Source organism: Triplophysa rosa, unplaced genomic scaffold (genome assembly GCF_024868665.1).
Source record: "Triplophysa rosa unplaced genomic scaffold, Trosa_1v2 scaffold138_ERROPOS95506, whole genome shotgun sequence".
Taxonomy (NCBI): Eukaryota; Metazoa; Chordata; class Actinopteri; order Cypriniformes; family Nemacheilidae; genus Triplophysa; species Triplophysa rosa.
Window position 1 is genome coordinate 21,973 of NW_026634142.1, and position 21,317 is coordinate 43,289.

At 40.4% G+C, this 21,317-nt stretch overlaps 2 protein-coding genes across 8 annotated transcripts in view; one reads left to right on the plus strand and one right to left on the minus strand.

Annotated features, from left to right (window-relative positions):
• Nucleotides 1–526: 526 nt before the first annotated feature.
• On the plus strand, nt 527–16,483 carry prkab2 (protein kinase, AMP-activated, beta 2 non-catalytic subunit). Of its 2 annotated transcripts, none has more exons than XM_057326816.1 (8): nt 527–656; nt 1,436–1,596; nt 2,730–2,884; nt 3,527–3,620; nt 5,365–5,479; nt 5,592–5,725; nt 14,180–14,248; nt 15,366–16,483. In XM_057326816.1, exons 2-8 carry the CDS (start codon nt 1,438–1,440, stop codon nt 15,441–15,443), a joined length of 804 nt encoding a protein of 267 aa, XP_057182799.1. In that variant the 5' UTR covers nt 527–656; nt 1,436–1,437; the 3' UTR covers nt 15,444–16,483. The 2 variants fall into 2 exon arrangements, with proteins under 2 accessions (XP_057182799.1, XP_057182800.1); XM_057326817.1 differs by having other exon boundaries at nt 641–756.
• A 105-nt stretch (nt 16,484–16,588) lies between these two features.
• The window catches only part of LOC130549570 (myomegalin-like), a 54,994-nt gene continuing 50,265 nt past the window's right edge, over nt 16,589–21,317 (minus strand). For 2 of the 6 annotated variants that reach the window (XM_057326811.1, XM_057326813.1), the window contains 2 exons: nt 19,741–19,795; nt 16,590–18,301 (listed from right to left, as the gene is read on the minus strand). In XM_057326811.1, the coding sequence (XP_057182794.1) occupies nt 18,171–18,301; nt 19,741–19,795 (186 nt within the window). In that variant the 3' untranslated portion in view covers nt 16,590–18,170. Of the gene's footprint in view, nt 18,302–19,740; nt 19,796–21,317 lie in introns of all 6 variants that reach the window. The other 4 variants (XM_057326814.1, XM_057326815.1, XM_057326810.1 and 1 more) reach the window with 3 other exon arrangements.

Sequence of the window (21,317 nt, forward strand, 5' to 3'; positions counted from 1 at the left end):
AAAACGAGGTTAAGAATAACTTTATAAATGCTTAAAAATAAATAATTGACGTTGTTGTTATTATTAGGGCCTATTTATAACATTTCCATCTATATACTGTATTTACTTAATAAAAGTAAACCAAATAAATGCATCATAAATAACAAATATTTATACAGTAAATACCTACATAATTAGGGTCTTGTTAAATTTATTCTTAACCTCGTTTTAATGTCAAGCTGTCATGTGTGAATTAAAGTCCTTGAACTGGTGTTTGAGTTTGTGTTTTTCACCTCATTTTGGCACACTGAAAGTGGCAACTCTACACGTTACAGAGTTTGCTTAGTTGCATCAGAAAAGTGGAACAAAGAATTTCAGATCATTCAAATAGATCCACAATTATAGGCTAAATAAAAGGCCTCAAGCTGGAGGTTCAATCTGGGCTGTTTTTATTTTCAACTTTTTGAGTGGTAGATCTTGCCTTTCAACAATTCCGAGGTCGGGGATCATGCGCTCAAAAAAGTTGGTGACCACTGGTTTATACAGTACATTTGACGAAGCGCGTTTCGGAACCCTGCGGCCTTTAGGACCTTCCGGCTCGCCGTAGCGCTGTCAGCTGAAGTATGTTGTTAAAGTGTCGCGAGTCTCGGCAGTGGAAATAAAACTCTTCATCTGCGGTACGGACCACGATATTTCACTTTTTTCCATACAGTGTAAACATATTTGTTGGCCATAATGTGACGATTTCTTGAAAATGTGAGCGAGTCTGATCAGTTCGTAAGTATGCTAACAGCTCGAGCTGCTCAGCAAAAACATTTGGTTTATTTGCTTACAAAAATAGCATGTCGACATATTATATAACACAATGTGTTCATGTTTTACAAGTGTAACTATGTTAACGCATCATGATCTTTCCTGGAAATGTTTTATATGAGATGTATGTTGTAGGTCAGAGATGGGGGTTGTTACTGTACAATCATCTAAAGAAACTCAAACGATGTTAACACGTAACATTACACAAGTGTGTTGTTGCACATTGGAGCCAAAGTTTGCCTTTTTTTACAAAAAGTATAGTTTGTTTTATTTTACATGGATGTTTCTAATATTATGGACTGTTTTCAGTATTCTGGGTTAATTACATGTCTTCTTACATCAGTAATTGTAACTGTGAAGTTTTATTATACAAACTCAACATGAAAACATTTGAGGTTTTTACGCAATAAGTCCATTAGTAAAAGGTGACACTCACTTTCAGCGTTTTGCTGAAGCCTCTTCGTGGCTAGATCAAATGATTCACTCCTTAATATTTAGAGTAAAGAATCCTTCAAATTTTAGAGCATCTGTTTCATTGCTATATACTGTACGTGATGGCCAAGTGCTTAAACTCTTACAGTTTTTATTAAAGCCCTTGACAATAAGAGTTCATACATCCTGGTCTTGTTTGTTTTGAAACCAGTCATGGGGAACACAAGTGACCGAGTGTCTGCTGACCGGCAAGGGTCAAAGCCACAGCGTTCAGACAGCGGAGGTGGCCATAAAGACCTGGAGCCCAGCAAAATGATGATGGACAGCACAGACGACCCCAATATCTTCAACACACATGGACCAGAATCTAAAGTATGCAAATACACTCAATCCCATCTGTTTCTGTTCTCATCAAATGTTATGTTACCAATGAATTAAAACATAACCAGTGGCACTACATTAGATAAATAGTAGGGCTGCTCGATTATGACAAAAATCATAATCACGATTATTTTGCCCAATATTGAGATCCCGATCATTTAACATGATTACTCACTAAGTTTTAAAACAACATAGAAAAATAAAAAAACTTGGCTTTTAAACTGTGAATTCAATTTTAGCACAGCTGAACAACTGTAAAGGAAGGGGGTGCGCTGTGGATTTATACCACAAGAAAAGAGAGGATCTTTACTAAATGGAATGCGGCACAATAATCGTTTTACGCCGATTATTTTGTTTTTGTAATTGTTGAAGGCCAAAATTGACGATTACAATTAATTTTGATTAATTGCACAGCCCTAATAAATAGGTATGACTAGTTGTTGAACACGTCGTTTAAAGCCAATATTACTTCTTATGGAGAAAGTAAGTACTTAAACAGTAGACAAAGCCAAAATATTAAATGCCATAATGAGTATTCTCGTTTCAAAAAGGGCTCTGTCACCATTGGCATGTAAAGCAACAAGGATTGCACAAGTCTACAGATGAAGAGATATACTAATAATGAACATAATGGTGACATCTTTGTGAAGTTACTGTTCATTCCTGTAATTTGGCTCCAAATGTCAGGTGAGAATTGTCATTTTGACCTCCCACTACATATTTGTGGCTCACTCAGTAAATATTCATCCGTGACATTGAATATTTGGACTTTCTTCATTATTTTAGTACTTTTTAGCCTGAGAAGTTTTAGGTTTCTTGATAATAAATGAATATATATATATGAATAGATAAACGATTAATTGCCCATAACCATTTTTGTTTAGCCTGTTTCTGATTCTTGAACTGATTTGTAAACCGCTTATCTGAAATCTAAATGACCGTTGTTATGACTGAATAACCTTGTTGTATGTGAAAGTCCTGTGAGGGGTACATATATTGACTTCACTGTGACTCGTCATGGCAGTCCTTTTCTTTTCAACGCCTCAGTTTTATATTCAGGCTTGCTTTTCTCTGGTGCTCTGTAAAATGTTAGATGACGTGCATTATTCAAACTGTTGTGTCAGGCTCCAGGTGACAAGGACGCCCCAGATTTAGAGGACATGGTCAAGACGGGTCCTCAAGCCAGACCCACCGTGATCCGCTGGGCGGGAGGAGGGAAAGAGGTCTACATCACGGGCTCCTTTAACAACTGGAGCACCAAGATCCCACTCAATAAAAGGTTCTACAGTTCTCGTGTCATCTCATTGACGTGTCATAATCAATTTCTTAGGCCTCGTTTACACTGTCAATTAAATGTGATCCAATTCTGATATTTTTGCTCATTTGTGACACAGTTTGGTTATGTTCTATGACCGTGTAAACAGGAAGAAAAAAAACATGCATTCGGATATTTCGAGATCAGTTTCAGGCCTCAATCGTTTGTGGAAATACATCTGATGTGAATCAGATGCATGCATTTGCGTCTGCCATGTAAATGGACAGATCGGATATTCACCTGACAATGTGAGTCCTACGTCATTGAATAAGCGACGGTGGCGAATGACATCAACTCAGATGGACAACAACAGAGCCACGGAATGTGGCAGTAATGCAACATGCTGGATGTCAGCTACTATAAAACCTTAAAGAAGAAGAACCGCCCCAGCCGTTTTCACTTCCTTTTCCAGTCAGTACGGCTAGCTTGGGTTGGTGTAAATGCAGATATCGGATACGGGTCACTTTCATAAGATCGTGTAAGCAGGTTGTCAAAAGAAAACACTGTGACACTAACGGAAGTCACAAAATCATAATTGGGCGTCAAGACTTGCAGTGTAAACGGGGCCTTAGATGTATACTGTATCATCTCTTGTTTTCCTTTCAGCCATAATGATTTTGTAGCAGTCTTGGATCTACTTGAGGGTGAACATCAGTACAAATTCTTTGTTGATGGCCAGTGGGTTCATGACCCCTCTGAGGTAAAAGAGTTATGATCTGCCTTTAAACTGTTACATGATCTTTACACACCACAATCAGGACAGTGTAACCATTAGTTCATCTTGAGTTCACTCCTCAAATACAAAAAGAAACTGATGAAAAAATATGGTTACGTACACAATATGTGTTAAAATATCAAAAATCACTCGTAGAATGCTTTATATATTTTGTTCCATTTACATTATACCAAATGTTTCTATAATGTTTGGATCCAGTGAAATTTGAATTTGTGAAACGTGCGTTGCCTGTCAATAGCGTCCGTTTTCAGTTTTACTTCCATAGAAACCACAGAAACACAACATCATACTATGGGCCCTATCGTACACCCGGCGCAATGCAGCGCAAGTGAAATTTAAATGTAACTTTATGTTGTCATGTAACTAAATTGTGCCGCCTATCTTGGCCAGGACCCTCTTGTAAATGAGATTGTAAATCTCAAGAGTTTTTTAATTTTCCTGGTTAAATAACAGTTATAATAAGTGTTTTTGCTAGTTTCAGCCTGACGCAGTTCTCATTTTCCCATCCTGCGCTGTGTTGTTTAAATAGCAAATGCATTTGTGTTCATTTGTGCGCCCATGGGCGTGCTGGTCTAAAAAGAGAGGTGTGTTCAGGCGCAATGTTGATGCGTTGCTATTTTGAGGAACTGAAAATAGACTGTGCCATAGACCAACTCAAACCTGGTCTAGTCAACGGCGCAATATATTTATTTTTAGTCATTCAAGCTTTCACTTTACTTATTACGCAGACGGAAACACAGCAGCACACAAACATGCCAAATATAAAAAATAAATGTATTACAATTTAAAAATATATTCTTGTGTACATAAAGATAAAAATCCGGCTTGTCCTGTAGATGGTCTGCTCGCGCGCTTTTCCTCTCTGGAAAAGCGTCCAGTCTTTGCTCTTGCAAATTCCGCTGTGTAAATACCGAATCTGCCGCAACTGGCTCTTAAAGGGAATGAGAAATGAGACTCTGATTGGTTTACTGCATGTTACGCCCAAAAAACAGCCATGACTCAATAAGAGAATCGGGACAACCCGTCTAGACCATGCGCCCGCGGGCGCTCCGGCCGTTTTCCCGTCGTTAAACTGGCAACAGTGGATTCGGACACGCCCTGAGTGCACCTGCGCCGTGTGCTTTAGACCATGTGCTTAGATCTTTAAAATGGGGCCCAATGTCACAGTACCGTTAGTTTACAAGGCCATGCTACTAGAGGATTAAAGCTGTAGTAAGCAAAGTAGAGCATGAACAACCACAATTTTTTTTTTAGACAGACTGTTATTGGTCTTGAAGTTGTGAAGCGTATGTGCTGCTATGACGAGAAGTGCACAAACTACAAGACCTTTGGTCAAGAGTTAATGAATATTTACAGCAGCTTAAAATTCCTCTACATGATAACTTCATCAACTTTGCTCCTATTATTCCGTCTGCGTAGTGATTAATGCTGCATTGTCATTGTGTCACGCACACAACGGGGTCTTGAAAATATCGCAGGGTCTGGGACTGTTGGAGACCGGCTCACATCACGTCACTCATCTGTTTGTTCTCAATGCACATCACCAAACCAGCACCAGTTTGGCCTTGATCCATGGGTTTAGAAACACAAAAGAAAACTTTAGCCGAATGTTCCAGGGGTCTTTTTTCTCTTCATCAAGGTATTTCATCTTTTGTTCCACGTGTGAGTACATATTGACTAAACTGAAAAGTATATGTTTTCTCTTCAGCCTGTGGTTACCAGTCAGATGGGCACCATTAATAATCTGATTCATGTGAAGAAGTCCGACTTTGAGGTGTTTGACGCGCTGCATGTGGACTCGCTGGAGTGCTCGGATACATCAGGTGATATCCATCTGTCAGAACGTCACATACACACTGTGTGGAATCACGTTATTGTGATGAACACAATAAAGTTGAGTTGTGCATGTTTGTGCTGAGCTGTGAGTCTGTTTAGATCTGTCCAGTTCACCGCCTGGTCCGTACGCACAGAACATGTACATGTTTAAACCTGAGGAACGCTTCAAAGCTCCGCCCATCCTCCCGCCTCATCTCCTACAAGTCATACTTAACAAGGACACCAGCATATCAGTAAGAACCTCTTAATGGCAATTGCTTGAATTAATGGTGGGTTCAATATCTTTCTTAATAAAAACACACAAAACTATAAAAAAAGTACAATGTGCTTATATTAAACACAGACCTTACAAAACGAATAATCACAGCACACATCAAGCAAATATACGTTAGATAAGTTCCCTATATTAACAAAATGAGTAATCACGGCACACATTGTGCAGCAAATAAATAAATAAGAAAGGAATAAGATGGAAATAAAAAACGGAATACCGAAAGAAAAACATTAATGTTAAATAAATACATAAGAAAGGAATAAGATGGAAATAAAAAGCGGGATACCGAAAGAAAAACATTACTGTAAATAAATAAATAATAAAGGAATAAGATGGAAATAAAAAGCGGAATACCGAAAGAAAAACATTAATGTAAATAAATAAATAAGAAAGGAATAAGATGGAAATAAAAAGCAGAATACCGAAAGAAAAACATTAATGTAAATAAATAAATAAGAAAGGAATAAGATGGAAATAAAAAGCGGAATACCGAAAGAAAAACATTAATGTAAATAAATAAATAAGAAAGGAATAAGATGGAAATAAAAAGCGGAATACCGAAAGAAAAACATTAATGTAAATAAATAAATAAGAAAGGAATAAGATGGAAATAAAAAGCGGAATACCGAAAGAAAAACATTAATGTAAATAAATAAATAAGAAAGGAATAAGATGGAAATAAAAAGCGGAATACCGAAAGAAAAACATTAATGTAAATAAATAAATAAGAAAGGAATAAGATGGAAATAAAAAGCGGAATACCGAAAGAAAAACATTAATGTAAATAAATAAATAAGAAAGGAATAAGATGGAAATAAAAAGCGGAATACCGAAAGAAAAACATTAATGTAAATAAATAAATAAGAAAGGAATAAGATGGAAATAAAAAGCGGAATACCGAAAGAAAAACATTAATGTAAATAAATAAATAAGAAAGGAATAAGATGGAAATAAAAAGCGGAATACCGAAAGAAAAACATTAATGTAAATAAATAAATAAGAAAGGAATAAGATGGAAATAAAAAGCGGAATACCGAAAGAAAAACATTAATGTAAATAAATAAATAAGAAAGGAATAAGATGGAAATAAAAAACGGAATACCGAAAGAAAAACATTAATGTAAATAAATAAATAAGAAAGGAATAAGATGGAAATAAAAAACGGAATACCGAAAGAAAAACATTAATGTAAATAAATAAATAAGAAAGGAATAAGATGGAAATAAAAAGTGGAATACCGAAAGAAAAACATTAATGTTAAATAAATAAATAAGAAAGGATTAAGATGGAAATAAAAAAACGGAATACCGAAAGAAAAACATTAATGTTAAATAAATAAATAAATAAGAAAGGAATAAGATAGAAATAAAAAGCTGAATACCGAAAGAAAAACATTAATGTAAATAAATAAATAAGTAAGGAATAAGATGGAAATAAAAAAGGGAATACCGAAAGAAAAACATTAATGTTAAATAAATAAATAAGAAAGGAATACGAAATGAAAAACTTTTATATTAAATAAATGGCAAAGAACTGGCTTTTGCAAATTAGAACAAAAAGAAAATGAAACCTTAACCGGCTTTTGACAACAGTGCTTACATATTCTACTACATGTTTGTCTTGTCAGTCAGCACTTCACTCTCCTCAGATGATGAACGAAATCAAACTCCTGCTGCTGATCTTTTCCGCGACACTTGATGTGCTTATGCTAAATGCAGCAGCCGCGCAACTATAGTTTGGTCTTTGACTAAACTTAGTGATTTATTACTATACAAATTTAAAATGACGGTGGGGTCGGTGCCGCGGTGGACAAGTGATGTAATCGGTAGGCGGGTGGACACCTTGCATCACCGGTGACACAGACTAACGCAACAAGCCTAGTACTCACCCTCAGATTGTTCCAAACTTGTATAAATTTGGAAGAATGTAAGTAACCAAACAGATCTCATTCCCCATTGACTCCCTCAGTATTTATTTCCTCTACTATGGTGGGTGGGATCTATTTGGTTACTGACATTTTTCCAAACATCTTTTGTGTTCAGCAGAACAAAGAAATATTATTTTAGTTTTACTCCATTGTCCTGTTGATTTGGATTTCCCATTGTCCATTGTCCATTGCCCCCTATTCATCATGCTGCTGTTGCATGTTCAAATAAATCTGTGAAAAAATTGTTTGTATTTTTAACGTGTCTCAGACCCTCGTCAACTGAAGCTGTGTCTCATCTCTAAGGCTGCGTCCTCCGGATGTCGCATATGTCCTTCGAAATGTAGCATATATTTGTATTTAATGCCAATGTAATATTAAAATCTTATCAGTTAAAGCTTAGGGTTAGGATAATAAGCGTCGGTTCTCGGTTAGGGAAATTAACCGAAATGAGCATCTCTAGTTTGGAAGAATCTGAGGGTGAATAAATGAAGACTTTTTCATGATTTTCATTTCCCGTTAATGTAATCAATATTGTCAAATCATTATACATAACACAAGAGACATACAATACCACAATAACAACAAACAATAAGGTGGAATTAAAATAAGGTGCTGAGTGATTGCTGTAGGTCTCATCAGATCATCAGCACACAGAAGGAATCATCAAATGTAAACAGGAAGATAGACACTGTGAAACAATGCCAAAACACTAACACAAAATCAAGACCAGCAAGGTCTAAAGCAATAAATCTAAAACGTAGAGCCCTACCAGAGGCAAGAAAGAAACGCTTGCATCCAACATCAAAAACCACACGGAGCTGACTGATATGCTTAGAGATCACGCTTTTCTTCGTGTTTTAGTTGGTTTATTGCTTCTTTTAACGAATCCAGATTATTCAGTGGGTCACAAGACCGTTATGATTGGGCCACGGAGTGTACAGCCAAAGAAACATCAGCAACAAAAAAAGTAATTGTACATTTTTCAGACTATAAACGCGCTGTCCCGATTCAATATCTGCAGTCAGGCGAGATGTAGTCAGACTTAATGTCTGTGTCATTATTCTTTTGTTATTTACGTAACTCGTTACGAACCCCCGGGAGGTCGATGAGGTCGTTACGACCCCCGGGAGGTCGATGAAGCAGAACGTACCCCTAGCCTCCCTGTCGGTCCCTGGGAGCCTGACAAGAGCTTCCCAAACCGTCACGGTGACTACGGGATACGGTCCGTCTCGGCTACGCGATCCAACTCCCCGGACGCCCGCCCAAGTTTCGGGGCATCCTCTTAACCTCAGCAGAGGCAGGGATGCCCCGTGCTTCGGGCCGAGGTCGCCACCCCTCTGGTGAGGAAGCGATCGTGCTCGTCCCTCTAGCCAAGATGTTCAACGGGTTTTACAGCCCGTATTTCATCGTCCCCAAAAGAGCGGTGGTCGCTAGATCTGCGTACCCTGAACAGGCACCTACTCAAGCTGCCGTTCAGGATGCTCACGCAGAAGCGCATCCTGGCATCAATCAGATGTCAAGATGGATTCATGGCAATCGACCTGAAAGACGCTTACTCTCATGTCTCAATTCTCCCTCGTCATCGCCCGTTCCTACGGTTTGCTTTCGAGGGTCAGGCATATTAGTACAGAGTCCTCCCCTTCGGTCTGTCCCTGTCCCCACGAGTCTTCACGAAGATCGTGGAAGCCGCCCTCACTCCCCTCAGGGAGAGAGGTGTGCGGGTACTAAACTATCTCGACGACTGGCTCATTTGACACACTCGTGAGATCTGTTATGTACACACAGGGACCTAGTGCTTCGGCACCTAGATCGATTGGGACCACAGGTCAACCCGAAAAAGAGCAAGCTCTCCTCTGTGCGGAGCATCCTCTTTTTTGGTATGGAACTCAACTCTGTCTCCATTACAGCGCGACTGCGCTCAGTCAGTGTTGAACTGCTTGGGTTCAAGCAGTCAGCGGGAAGAGGCTCCTGGGCACATGGCATCCTCGACGGTGGTGATACCCCTCGGGTTGATGCACATGAGACCGCTCCAACACTGGCTACAGAGTCGAGTTCCCTGGAGAGCATGGCACACCAGCAGCAAGCGATGTGCTCTCTCGTCTGTTGATGCCTCGCGGAGAGTGGCAACTCCACCCCCGCGCAGCCAGCTCATTGGGTACAGTCCGGGCGGTCTCAGGTAGACCCCTTCGCCTCCCTGGACACCACCCATTTCCCGCTAAGGTACTCCCTGCCTCGGCACGGATGCTCTAGCGCACAGCTGGCCGTGGGACAAGCGGAAGTACGTCTTTCCCCCAGTGAGCCTCATTGCACAGACCCTGTGCAAGGTCAGGGAGAGGAGCATCAAGTGTACTAGTTGCGCCATACTGGCCCAACCGGACTTGGTTCTCGGAGCTAATGCTCTTGACGACAGCTCCATCCTGGCCGATTCCCCTGACGAAGGACCTGCTTTCCCAGGGGAAGGGCACGTTATGGCATCACGGGCTAGACCTCTGGAACCTCCATGTCTGGCCCCTGGACGGAACGAGGAGATCCTGAGTGGCCTAACCCCTGCGGCGGTTAAGACCACTACTCAGGCTAGGGCCCTGGCCACTAGGCGACTATATGCCTATAGTGGTGCCTCTTCTCATCCTGGTGCTCTTCTCGAAGAGAAGACCCACGGAGTTGCTTGAACAAGTGGGTGCGGTCCTCCCAGAGACTCGAGAATAATCTCTCCCCTTCCACACTGAACGTGTATGTAGCCGCTGTTGCCGCTAATCACGACCCAGTTGCTGGTAGTCTCTAGGACAGCACAACCTGATCATTTGGTTCCTAAGGGACGCGGGAAGGCTACCACCTCACCCACGCTCCGTACCCTCTTACGACCTTGATGCAGTCCTGGAGCCCCCTCGGAGATGCCGCTCTTTCTCACTTTCGATGAAGACGGCTCTCGGGAGGACGCTCAAGAGGGTAGCGGACCTACAAGCATTATCCGTGTCCACAGATTGCCTAGAACTCGGGCCCAGTCATTCTCACGCTATCTTGAGAGCCCGGCCCGGCTACGTGTCCAAAGTTCCCACCACTCCCCCGAGACACCAGGTGGTGAACTTACAGGCGCTCCCCACCGGGGAGGAAGACCCAACCCCATCCGAGTTGTGTCCAGTACGCGCATTGCGCCTCTGCTTGGACCGCACGCAGAGCCGCAGAAGCTCTGAGCAGCTCTTTGTCTGTTTTGGAGATCAGCAGGGAGGGCTGTCTCAAACAGAGATTGGAGCACTGGATCATGGACGCCGTCACTATGGCGTACCTGTCCTAAGATCGCCTACGCCCACTGGGTGAGAGCTCTCTACACATGGAGTACAGCCTCCTCGTGGGCACTGGCTCGAGGCACCTCTCTGGCAGACATCTGCAGAGCTGCGGGTTGGGCTACACCCATCACCTTCGCAAGGTCCTACAGCCTCCGCGTAAAACCGGTATCGGCTCGAGTCTTGCAGGCATCAGGCAAGACCGGCGGCCGGTAGGGTGTACGCCTATGACAGTACCCCCCCCCTTTCTCCTAAGGGGGTCAGCGTACTACTAGCCTCCCTTCTTCCCCCACTGGGTGAGGAACAGGCACTCCATCCATCACTAGCAAGCACCTCCTGTGTGCGGACTGGGCAGAGCAGCCCTGCCCCTTAGGCCGGGTATCTCCGGAGTTATTCGCAACATAGCTCTAACCGGACCTAGTGCTACCAGACGTTGCAACCCCCCAGTAGGGCGGTTCCGTCTGATGTATCCTCATGCTGGTTCCCACCTTGGTAACCCATGACCTCCTTAGGTGGACCTCCACCTCACGGTTTTCTCTTCAACCGCTCTTTCTTCCCATGAGTTCTCCCCCATCGGTGAGACCATCTTGGTATCTCCACTAGACTCCTCTCTGCGGTAGGATGTGGTCTCTGTAGCGCAGCCCCCACTTGAGAAAGTAGCGCTTACCCAGTGGCCTTACGGTTCCGGGCGGCTTCTCGCTGTTAGAGAAACAAGGCCGCCGCCTGTGAGGCCGAAGGTAGGGGCCTTCCCACCTTTCAAGAAAGCTCTGGGACCCCCTACCTACCCACTGGTAGGTTACAATTTCGCGGTAGCGCTCACGGCTGACACGCCCAGGCCAGTCACCGTTGCTTCGTTGAGATTGTGACAGGGCACAGTGTTATGGCGTTTTCCATTGGAACCCCATCTGTCGGTTCGACACAACGTCGAGAGACCGACAGAAAGGGAACGTCTCGGTTACGTTTGTAACCTCGGTTCCCTGATGGAGAGAACGAGACATTGTGTCCTCTTGCCACAACACGTGCTGTCCTCTGCAGCAGTCGTGAGAGGTCTCAGGCTCCTCAGAACTAAGGTGAATGAATGAGGCACGCCGTCTCCCTTTTATACCCGGATATCCGGGGGCGGAGTCAGGCATGCAAATTTCATTCGCCAATTTTCATTGGCCTTTTCTAAGAAGTCGGAAGCGATTGGTTCTCAGGGACGAACCCCATCTGTCGGTTCGACACAACGTCTCGTTCCCTCCATCAGGGAACCGAGGTTACAAACGTAACCGAGACGTTTTGCTTGTTGATGTTTCTACACTTCGAGTGGAGTTAACCTGTGCCAAATTCAATTGAATAAGTATGATTTGGAGCGGCACATACCTCTCTATAAAGGGTGCAACAGCTGAAAATGCATATCAAAGTAAAAACCAAGACATGAGGTCAAAAGAACTGCCAGTAGAGCTTTGAGACAGGATTGTATCAAGGCACAGATCTGGGGAAGACTTCTGAAAAAAATCTGCTGTATTGAAGGTTCACAGAAGCATGTAGCCTCCATTTATCCTCAGTGAAAGAGGTTTGGAACCACCAGATCTCTTACTTGAGCTGACCTCCTGTCCAAACTGAGCCATCGATGGAGAAGGGTCTTGGTTAGAGCGGTGACCAAGAAGCTGATGATTACTCTGGTTGAGCTCCATGATCATATATGGAGATGGGAGAAACTTACAGAAGGACAAACATCACTGCAACACTCCACCAATCTGGGCTTTATGGCTTAGTGGCCAGACTCAAGCCTTTGCTCAGTGAAGACACATGGAAACTTGAAATATGCAAAAACGTACTTCAACGAATCTTTCAAACTGTCAGAAACAAGATATTCTGGTCTGATGAATCTCAGATTCATGCATCATGTCTGGAGAAAAACAAGCACTGCTCAACACCTGTACAATACCGTCTTAACAGTAAAGTGTAGTGGAAACAGCATCATGATGTGGGGGTGTTTTTCAGCTTCAGGGACTGTACACAAAATACGGAGATAATGATCATGAAAACCTAGCCCAGAACATTCAGAACCTCGGACAGGGCAGAAGGTTCATTCTCCAACATGACAATGATCCTAAGCACACAACTAAAACAATGCAAGAGTGGCTTATGGACACCTCTGTCTATGTCCTTGAGTGGCCCAGCTAGTGCTTGAACCCAACTGAACATCTCTGTAGAAACCTGAAAATGTCTGTCTACTGATGATCTCCATCCAACCTGACAGAGTTTGAGAGGATCTGAGGAGAAGAATGACAGAAAATTGCCAAATGTAGATGTGTAAAGCTTTTCACATCATACCCAAAAAGATTTGAGTCTGTAAAGGCGCTTGTAGCGAGGAAGGCGGGACGAGAGCCGTGGGGCAGGTGGCGTGAGTGATAATGAGTATCAGCTGTACGCGCATCGGTCCCGCCTTCCTGCCACACGGCTCTCGTCCCGCCTTCCTCGCTACAGCGCTATAACCATTTTCTGAGTTGAGGGTATGAATACTTATGCAATGTACTTATTTTTGTTTTTATTTTTAATAAATTTGCAAAGCTGTCAAAAATCAGTTTTTTGTTTTGTCATTATTGTGCATGGAGTGTAGATTAATGTAAAAAAATAATCATTTAAAGTACTTTAAGATAAGGCAGCAGCATAACAAAATGTGAATAAAATGAAGGGGGATGAATACTTTTGCAAGCCACTGTATATTGAAGCATTCAATATACACAGCCATTCTAAAGTTAAAGGTCACTTGAGTGAAAACTTTCTCTTGACCCTAAAAATCTTGAAATCTGTAGGTATATTCTTGAATGTCTTAAATTAGTTTTGTACATGAGAATATAATTAGGCCAACATTTGATGTTCTTTCATTACAAAACTAAAATTTGCTTTAATAAAAAGTTGACTGGATTGAAAAGTAAAGAAAAATCTATCAATAAAGGATCAGAGTATGTATGTGAACTTCTTCAGTAGTGTTTAAAATGACCTCAAGAAGCTCCTTTAGAAAATGACAAGAAACATTTTTGAGAATTCATTAATGATGATCAAATAAAGAAATGATGTAACTGACAAAGCATTTAACTGCATTGTATATAACATAAACATACAAACTCTTCCTAACAAAAAAAAACTTTTTAACTGAAGACAGCAGAACTGTTTATTTTGTGTAAGGTGTAAGGATACTTTGTGTTTTCTGTTTCAGTGTGATCCTGCCCTGCTGCCAGAACCAAACCATGTCATGCTGAATCATCTGTATGCGCTCTCGATAAAGGTTACAGATCTTTATAGTGGCAGTTTGCTGCCATTTACATTAACATTTACATGTATGCATTTGACAGACGCTTTCATCCAAAGCAACTTACATTGCTTTCAATTATACGTTTGTATCCGAGTATGTAGGGGTGTGACGAGACATTTATCCCACGAGACGAGACACGAGACTGGGTTCACGAGAACGAGACGAGATTTTTAGACTTTTTTTAAAGAAACCCTCCATGATGAAATATATAGGGAAAATTTTTATTTACATTAAAACACAAAAAATGTAGTCATTATAAAATTACCTTCTACTTTATGAAACAAACTAAACCTCTATTTTAATTAATTATATTATGCAGTAATAAACAATATGTAAATACTGCTAAATGTTTTGTCACAAACTCAACTGTAATTGCACAAAAAATATGCTTTGTTTTCTTAATACTGCTCCGGGTGTACGTGTGTTCACCACTTGCTGTGCGTGTGTTCACTACTCTCTGGATGGGTTAAATGCAGAGGTCACATTTCGGGTATGGGTCACCATATCTGACTAATAGGTCACTTTCACTTCACTTCACTTCACTTAATAGGCGCAGCTTTTAGTGAAGAGCTGTGTCTGTTTTCTCTATATGAAACAGTTAAAACTACATAAACACATCATGTTTTATGCTTATATTGCACATAAGTAAGAGACAGATGATCTGTTTTTGAAGAGGTTTGCATGTGGATATGAATTTTGCCAAATGCTCCCAAATATATTTTGAGGTCACACAGGTTAAATTTAAAAAGAATATGCGATTAAAATGCTCGCAATTTCGAGCCCAACACCCCATCATGCCAGTTGCGTGAGGATATTGTCTTCTCACGAGACACGACATCTCGTCACACCCCTATGAGTAAGTGCAATCTCTGGGCTGCCAGACATTACACAAGTTGCATAAGCTGTTCAGAACAGAATTTGATAGATATGTAATGCTACTAACACTGCAACAATTTCATTTGTCTGCTCTTTCTATTTTTTGTGTTTACCTTAAGCATAAACTGTACAGCTGTAACTTTAATTGACCGATAGTGTTTTCTAGAGCTTTAGTGGTAATTGAACTGAATTTACTGACTATTTTCTATCCTAGGATGGTGTGATGGTTCTCAGTGCCACTCACCGCTATAAGAAGAAATACGTCACCTCTCTTCTGTACAAACCCATTTAATATGTGCAGTCATCGTCCGTCTGAGCTGAGATTGCACTACAAACACGTGATGCAAACATTGACTTTATCAGCTTGACATTTTAACACGTGTGTGTGCGTGTACATGCATGTATGTGTGTGTGCGCGCTTGTGTGTGTGTATGTGTTCTCATTTCACAGTTTACCTTTTCGTCTTTAAACACCCAAGTTGATTTTTGTCATAGTTTCACTATTTTGCAAGTACAGTGCAATCTTGAGGTGTACCATGATGAAGCGCTTTATACTGTAAACTGCAATCTATGAGGATTCAGACTTTATCGCTGCAGGTGCTTTGATAATGTGTGACGGGTTTATAATGTAACAGTTTATTCTGAGCTTTTATACTTTGTTGTCCTACTCGTTTTAATCAGCAGGGGGGAAGAATACACACACTTCTATGGGTCATTCATTAAAATGAAATTTAAGTTCAGAGTGGACTGTTCTCATCAGTTTTTCTTTCAGCCCAGTTGCTCTATGATGTTACGCAAAATTCAACTACAAGAGTGTGTTGGTATGTTTTCAAAGAACCCATTTTCAAGAGCATCAGGTTATAATGTTACAGGGCTTTCAATGCAAGTTTTTTTTATTTCACCCTAAGATTGTGCAAATAAGCACTTTAACTTGGTTTGTTAACAAGATGAATGAGACAAACACGTAGATCAACAGCTTTTCATTTCGTCATGTTGAATGTATTTAGTTAGTCACAAATATTTCCCATGTTATACAACACATCTATATATTATTCTGTATCAAATGTTTTGATTAGCTGATGTGTATACAAATGTTTTGATGCTGTGAGCTGAAATAGTGTGGCGTTGTATTTATTCACAAGTGTGTGTTTTAGTCCAAATGAATGTCGATATCATATATCTTTTGGTGCTGTAGTTTTTTGGGGGAAAAAGAAAACCAATGAGATTTTTTTTCTTTTTGTGTGCTTACATGCACTGAAGGAATGTTTGTGCAACATTTGTTTTGCATTTTAGATGATGGGTGTTTTCATAAAATAAAATAGGGCTACATGCAGATTGTCTACTCATTTTTTTGTTTGTTTAGTTTAAAAAGCTGTAATGGTTCAAGTTCCACTTGATTCACACATGAAAAACACAAACATGAATGCATTTGACTTTTTATAATTTTTTATTTTAAAAGCAGCTTTCATAATACAACATATTTGTTAGCTTCAGACACAGTCACGTTGGCTCTTGCATCGGTACCTTTTATTACATTACACAATCATATGTAACTATGGCAACAATTAAGCCTTTAAGCACTATATACATACTATGCAGTTTAGTTTCTAAACCAACATTTGCTCATCTTTATAAGCCTTTGGCATGTTTTCCAAAACATTCACTTTATTAAGACTTGTGGTTACTTTTAAAACCATTTTTTAGTTTTTTTTTGTCTCTGATACAAGGCCAAAACATTATGGCGTTCACACAAGACCTAAGATTGATATTGCATTTCTCGCTAAAGAGTGTTTGCTCTGTATGTATGTCCGTTAAAAGGCAAAGCAGAATGGACTAGTGATGTCGCTTGCGAGCTTGAAGTGTTTTCGTTCTTTTTGATCAAATTAATGCAAAGGCAACTCCAAAACACTTTAGGCAATTCTACAAGTGATGTTTTGATTGTTGCAAGAAACAGCCCATACACCATGTGTAAAGTTATTGTATTGCATGATAAGTTGGCTGTTGCACAGCTTCCCATGTTTTGATAACTGGCTTGTATAACAAATCGCAAACAAAGTGAACCACATATATAAGTCATATACTGTATGTACATCTGTGCAAAGCAGTAAAATTACACAGCACACATCTAATGCCTACCATTGGCCTTGTTATTGTAATATCTGAAACTGGTCCAACCGAAATCATGCCAAAGTTTGTCATGTCTAGAACACTGCCATCGATTAGATATGCACAAGGGCTGCCATACATTAATGCACACTCATTCCAAGTACATAATATACATTTAACTGTGGAAATTTGCAGTTTGAAATTTCCTTATCAGAGTCTAGTTTATTTAAGAACAGGTCATTCATGAACAATTTCACCAGCTTAATCAAGCTGAAAGAATGTTATTAAAGTCAGTTTACATGATGGCATCAGCATTAAAACCTCCAGCAATGTCAGTGTTAAAGGAAATTACCCATCCAAACTTTGGCACGTTCTGGTGAACCTCACAAAAACAGCTCATAGTTTACTTTTATTTCACTTCTGCCATGCAAATACTAAAAATACCATTTCGTACTGAAGAATACAATAATAGTGTCAAGCATGTGAAAGCAGAACATCATTTAGTAGGAATTCACACGTCTTATTGCACATGCATTAGTTTAGGTTAATGCAGATCTCGCCATGTGTTCGAGCAGAACTACGACTCAAACCGGCAGGGTCTGGGCCCGGTTGCAAGAAACCCCTTAGTAACAATACTGTTCAAATTAGAATGAAGGGGTTTCTTGCAACCGGGCTCTGTTACTTTATTTTGCATAAAACTCTTAGAGAGATGGGAGGTAATTTCACTGCAGAGTGGCAGAAGTGCAGAGATTATTATAGGACATCAATACTTGTAATGGTCCACGTTTTATTGTGGCAACACACACATTCTATGGCAACAAGAATGTAAAACATTTATTTTTCAAGGCAAAAACTTCATGTCTATTCTGAAAGGACAGAGGACAAAATGAGAGTGTTGTGATGGGTGGGATGCTTTAATGCAACACACCCCTGCAGCTTTTCTTGATTGGCTGTCGATTGGCTGTTGTCATGGTGATCTCTGAACGTGAGGGGGTAACAAGACCCCAATCAGAAGGCCCTGCAGAGACACGTGTGAGGCTTTTTCCTGCATAACATTGAAATGAAAATATTCAAAATAAATCACTTATTTTGTTTAAAGTACAGTTACAATACAGTTAAACAATGTTTAAGGGCATTACAGAGATTCATTCACATACTGTACACACACAGAGTCCATTTGTTAAAGGCTGTTGTGGAGTTAGAATGAATTCAGCTGACATATGAGTTAGCAGCATTAGTGAAATGTGCACAACAATGAAAGTCTAAATTCAGAGACTCTAGTAATTATAAATTGATTAATAAACAGAAAAGTAGTGGTACAGTTATTGCTTTGTGTAATTATAAAATCAAAAGCACTAACCCAACTCATTACACGGTTCATAGCGCCTGATTCTGACTGAACATTAAGTGGTAAATGTATTGTAAATCATCATAAATGTATGCATTTGGTAAGCAGCTGTATAATAAGAAAAAAATGAATACAGTTAGCCAGTCTGCATATCAAAGGGTTATTCTCAGAGTTAATTCTATTAATTGCTATTGTACACAAATACAGAAGCAAATACACATCTATATACAGTATACTGTACATATATACTGTATATAAATACCACCATCTCTGCCATACTTTGTTTGCAACTTCAACAGTTAAACATATATATAGCTCATGATTTACATATCTGGGGAGTGGAGAAGAGTGCTGATAGTTTTCACCCGACAGGGACAATAAAAATATATACTGTATAAGTCTTGAATCTACATTTCCTGAATATACAAACGTGGAAAAAATTTATAGAACTCTCCGAAATTATTTTCAGTTTTTCAGAAATGTACTATTAATATATATGTGGTAAAGTACAATGATCCGTTTTGTTTCATTCAGTGAACTAGTGGCAACATTTCTCTCAAATTCCAAATGAAAATATTGTTTTGATTTTTTTGTTATTGTAACCAAGTTTGTCCAATGTTTTTAAATCTTGAATACTGCAAAGAAAACAAGTTCATATTTATGTTTAAACAACACAATACTAATGTTTTTACAGGTCTTTTAGGATCCATTTAAAAACGAATAAGCCTGATTTATTCTTCGCACTCTCTCAGTGTTTTACATTAATGTTGGGTGATTTCGTGTCTCTCCAAATGTTGTTTCTATTGAAATCCAACACACACTGGACTGCAGATGCCACAATAGATGCTGATTTAAGGCAAAACTGGAAGGATCTCTTTATTTCATCTACAGCTGTATGTTGAAAAGAGGGCAGGTGATAAAACGTAATAGCTCTATGCACATGACGTCACGTCACAAGGAAAGTCTGTACTGTACTGGTTTAGACAAGAGAAGAATTGCAAACAAGCTATTGACTCTAACCCTGACCTGTAGTGACTGGCTAACTATACATTCTTATTATTATTGTACGACCACATAATACAATCAATCATGTAACATAACATCGTCAGCAGCATGAACTCAGCACAGACCGTTACCATGGCAAAGGGTAGAAGAGGAGGAGCTTAGAGAAGATATCCTGAGCTCATTCTTCTGAATACATTTAGAGAAAAAGAAAAAAGGATGAAAGAGGCGTGAACACAGAACAATCATCCAGTACAAAGACACCAGCAGCATCTCTTATATCAGCTGATACCAGGGCCGCACGATAAATCGTTCATAAACAGCACGCTATTCTCACGGTCTTCAGTGAAGTACGGTTAAATGCTGCTGCATCTGAAAGCCAGAGGGTGCTCTCGTGCATAAACTCCAAATGAGCATCACAAAAGAAGTACAACACCACATGTAGGGTGTCTCAATCAGCTCCCTTGTTCAGTAGTCAGTGCACTGATCAGGGATTCCACCATTTTAAGGGCTCATTCACAAAATACTTCCAGTGCACTGAAACTTCCCACAATGCAACGCAAAAACCAGTGAGCATCGATGCTCCTTGTTCCCTTACCGGAAATCATGTGACATTTTTTGAAACCATTGAACCGAAATCGCACTATTAATAATCGAATTATTAATCGCCATCTTAATAAACTTCATGAAACGTGACAGAAGTTCTGAGAAGACAAACGTTTATTTTTGTTCAAATATAAACACACGTTGGTAGTCAGGCCGGGAGCACTATCTACTTAACATTTAAATGTAATATTCCTCCAAATTTATGCACGGATATGTAACTGAACGATGAAAGTGTTTTTCATAATGTCCTTTAACAAGTGTTTAACACTGAAGTCAGAGTATTGTTGAGAAATACCACCTGTGAATTATCACATCACATCAAAATAAGTGAACAGTGTCCCAATGTGAAGTGAGTATACATGACATCCCTAGGCTCTGTCATTCGGAAACATGGCTTTTCCTATCACTGCTATGCGGATGATACACAACTCCACCTGTCATTTCAGCCTGACGATCCGACTGTTTCTGCACGCATTTCAGCATGCCTAGCTGACATCTCGCTCTGGATGAACGACCATCACCTGCAGCTGAACCTTGCTAAAACAGAACTGCTTGTAATCCCGGCCGACACAAAGAGTCATCACAACTTCTCCATTCAACTGGGCTCATCTACCATCACATCTTCCAGAACGGCCAGAAACCTGGGAGTGGTGATCGACGATCGGCTGAACTTCACTGATTATGTTGCCAGCACCACCCGGCCCTGTAGATTCATCCTCTACAATATCAGGAAAATTCGACCTTTCCTATCCCAGCATGCTACGCACGTCCTAGTCCAGGCTCTTGTTCTGTCCAGACTGGACTACTGCAATGCACTACTGGCTGGACTTCCAGCTTGCACAACCAAACCTCTACAGATGATCCAGAATGCGGCAGCAAGAGTGGTCTTCAATGAACCGAAGAGAGCGCACGTCACCTCTCTTCACTAAGTCACATTGGCTCCCTATAGTCACTCGCATCAAATTCAAGACTCTGCTCCTGGCCTACAAGACCACCACTGGTTTGGCACCTTCACTCACTAAGACAGACTTATATACCCGCCAGATCCCTACGCTCTGCAAACGAACGACGTCTTGTGGTGCCATCCCAAAAAGGTAAAAGATCT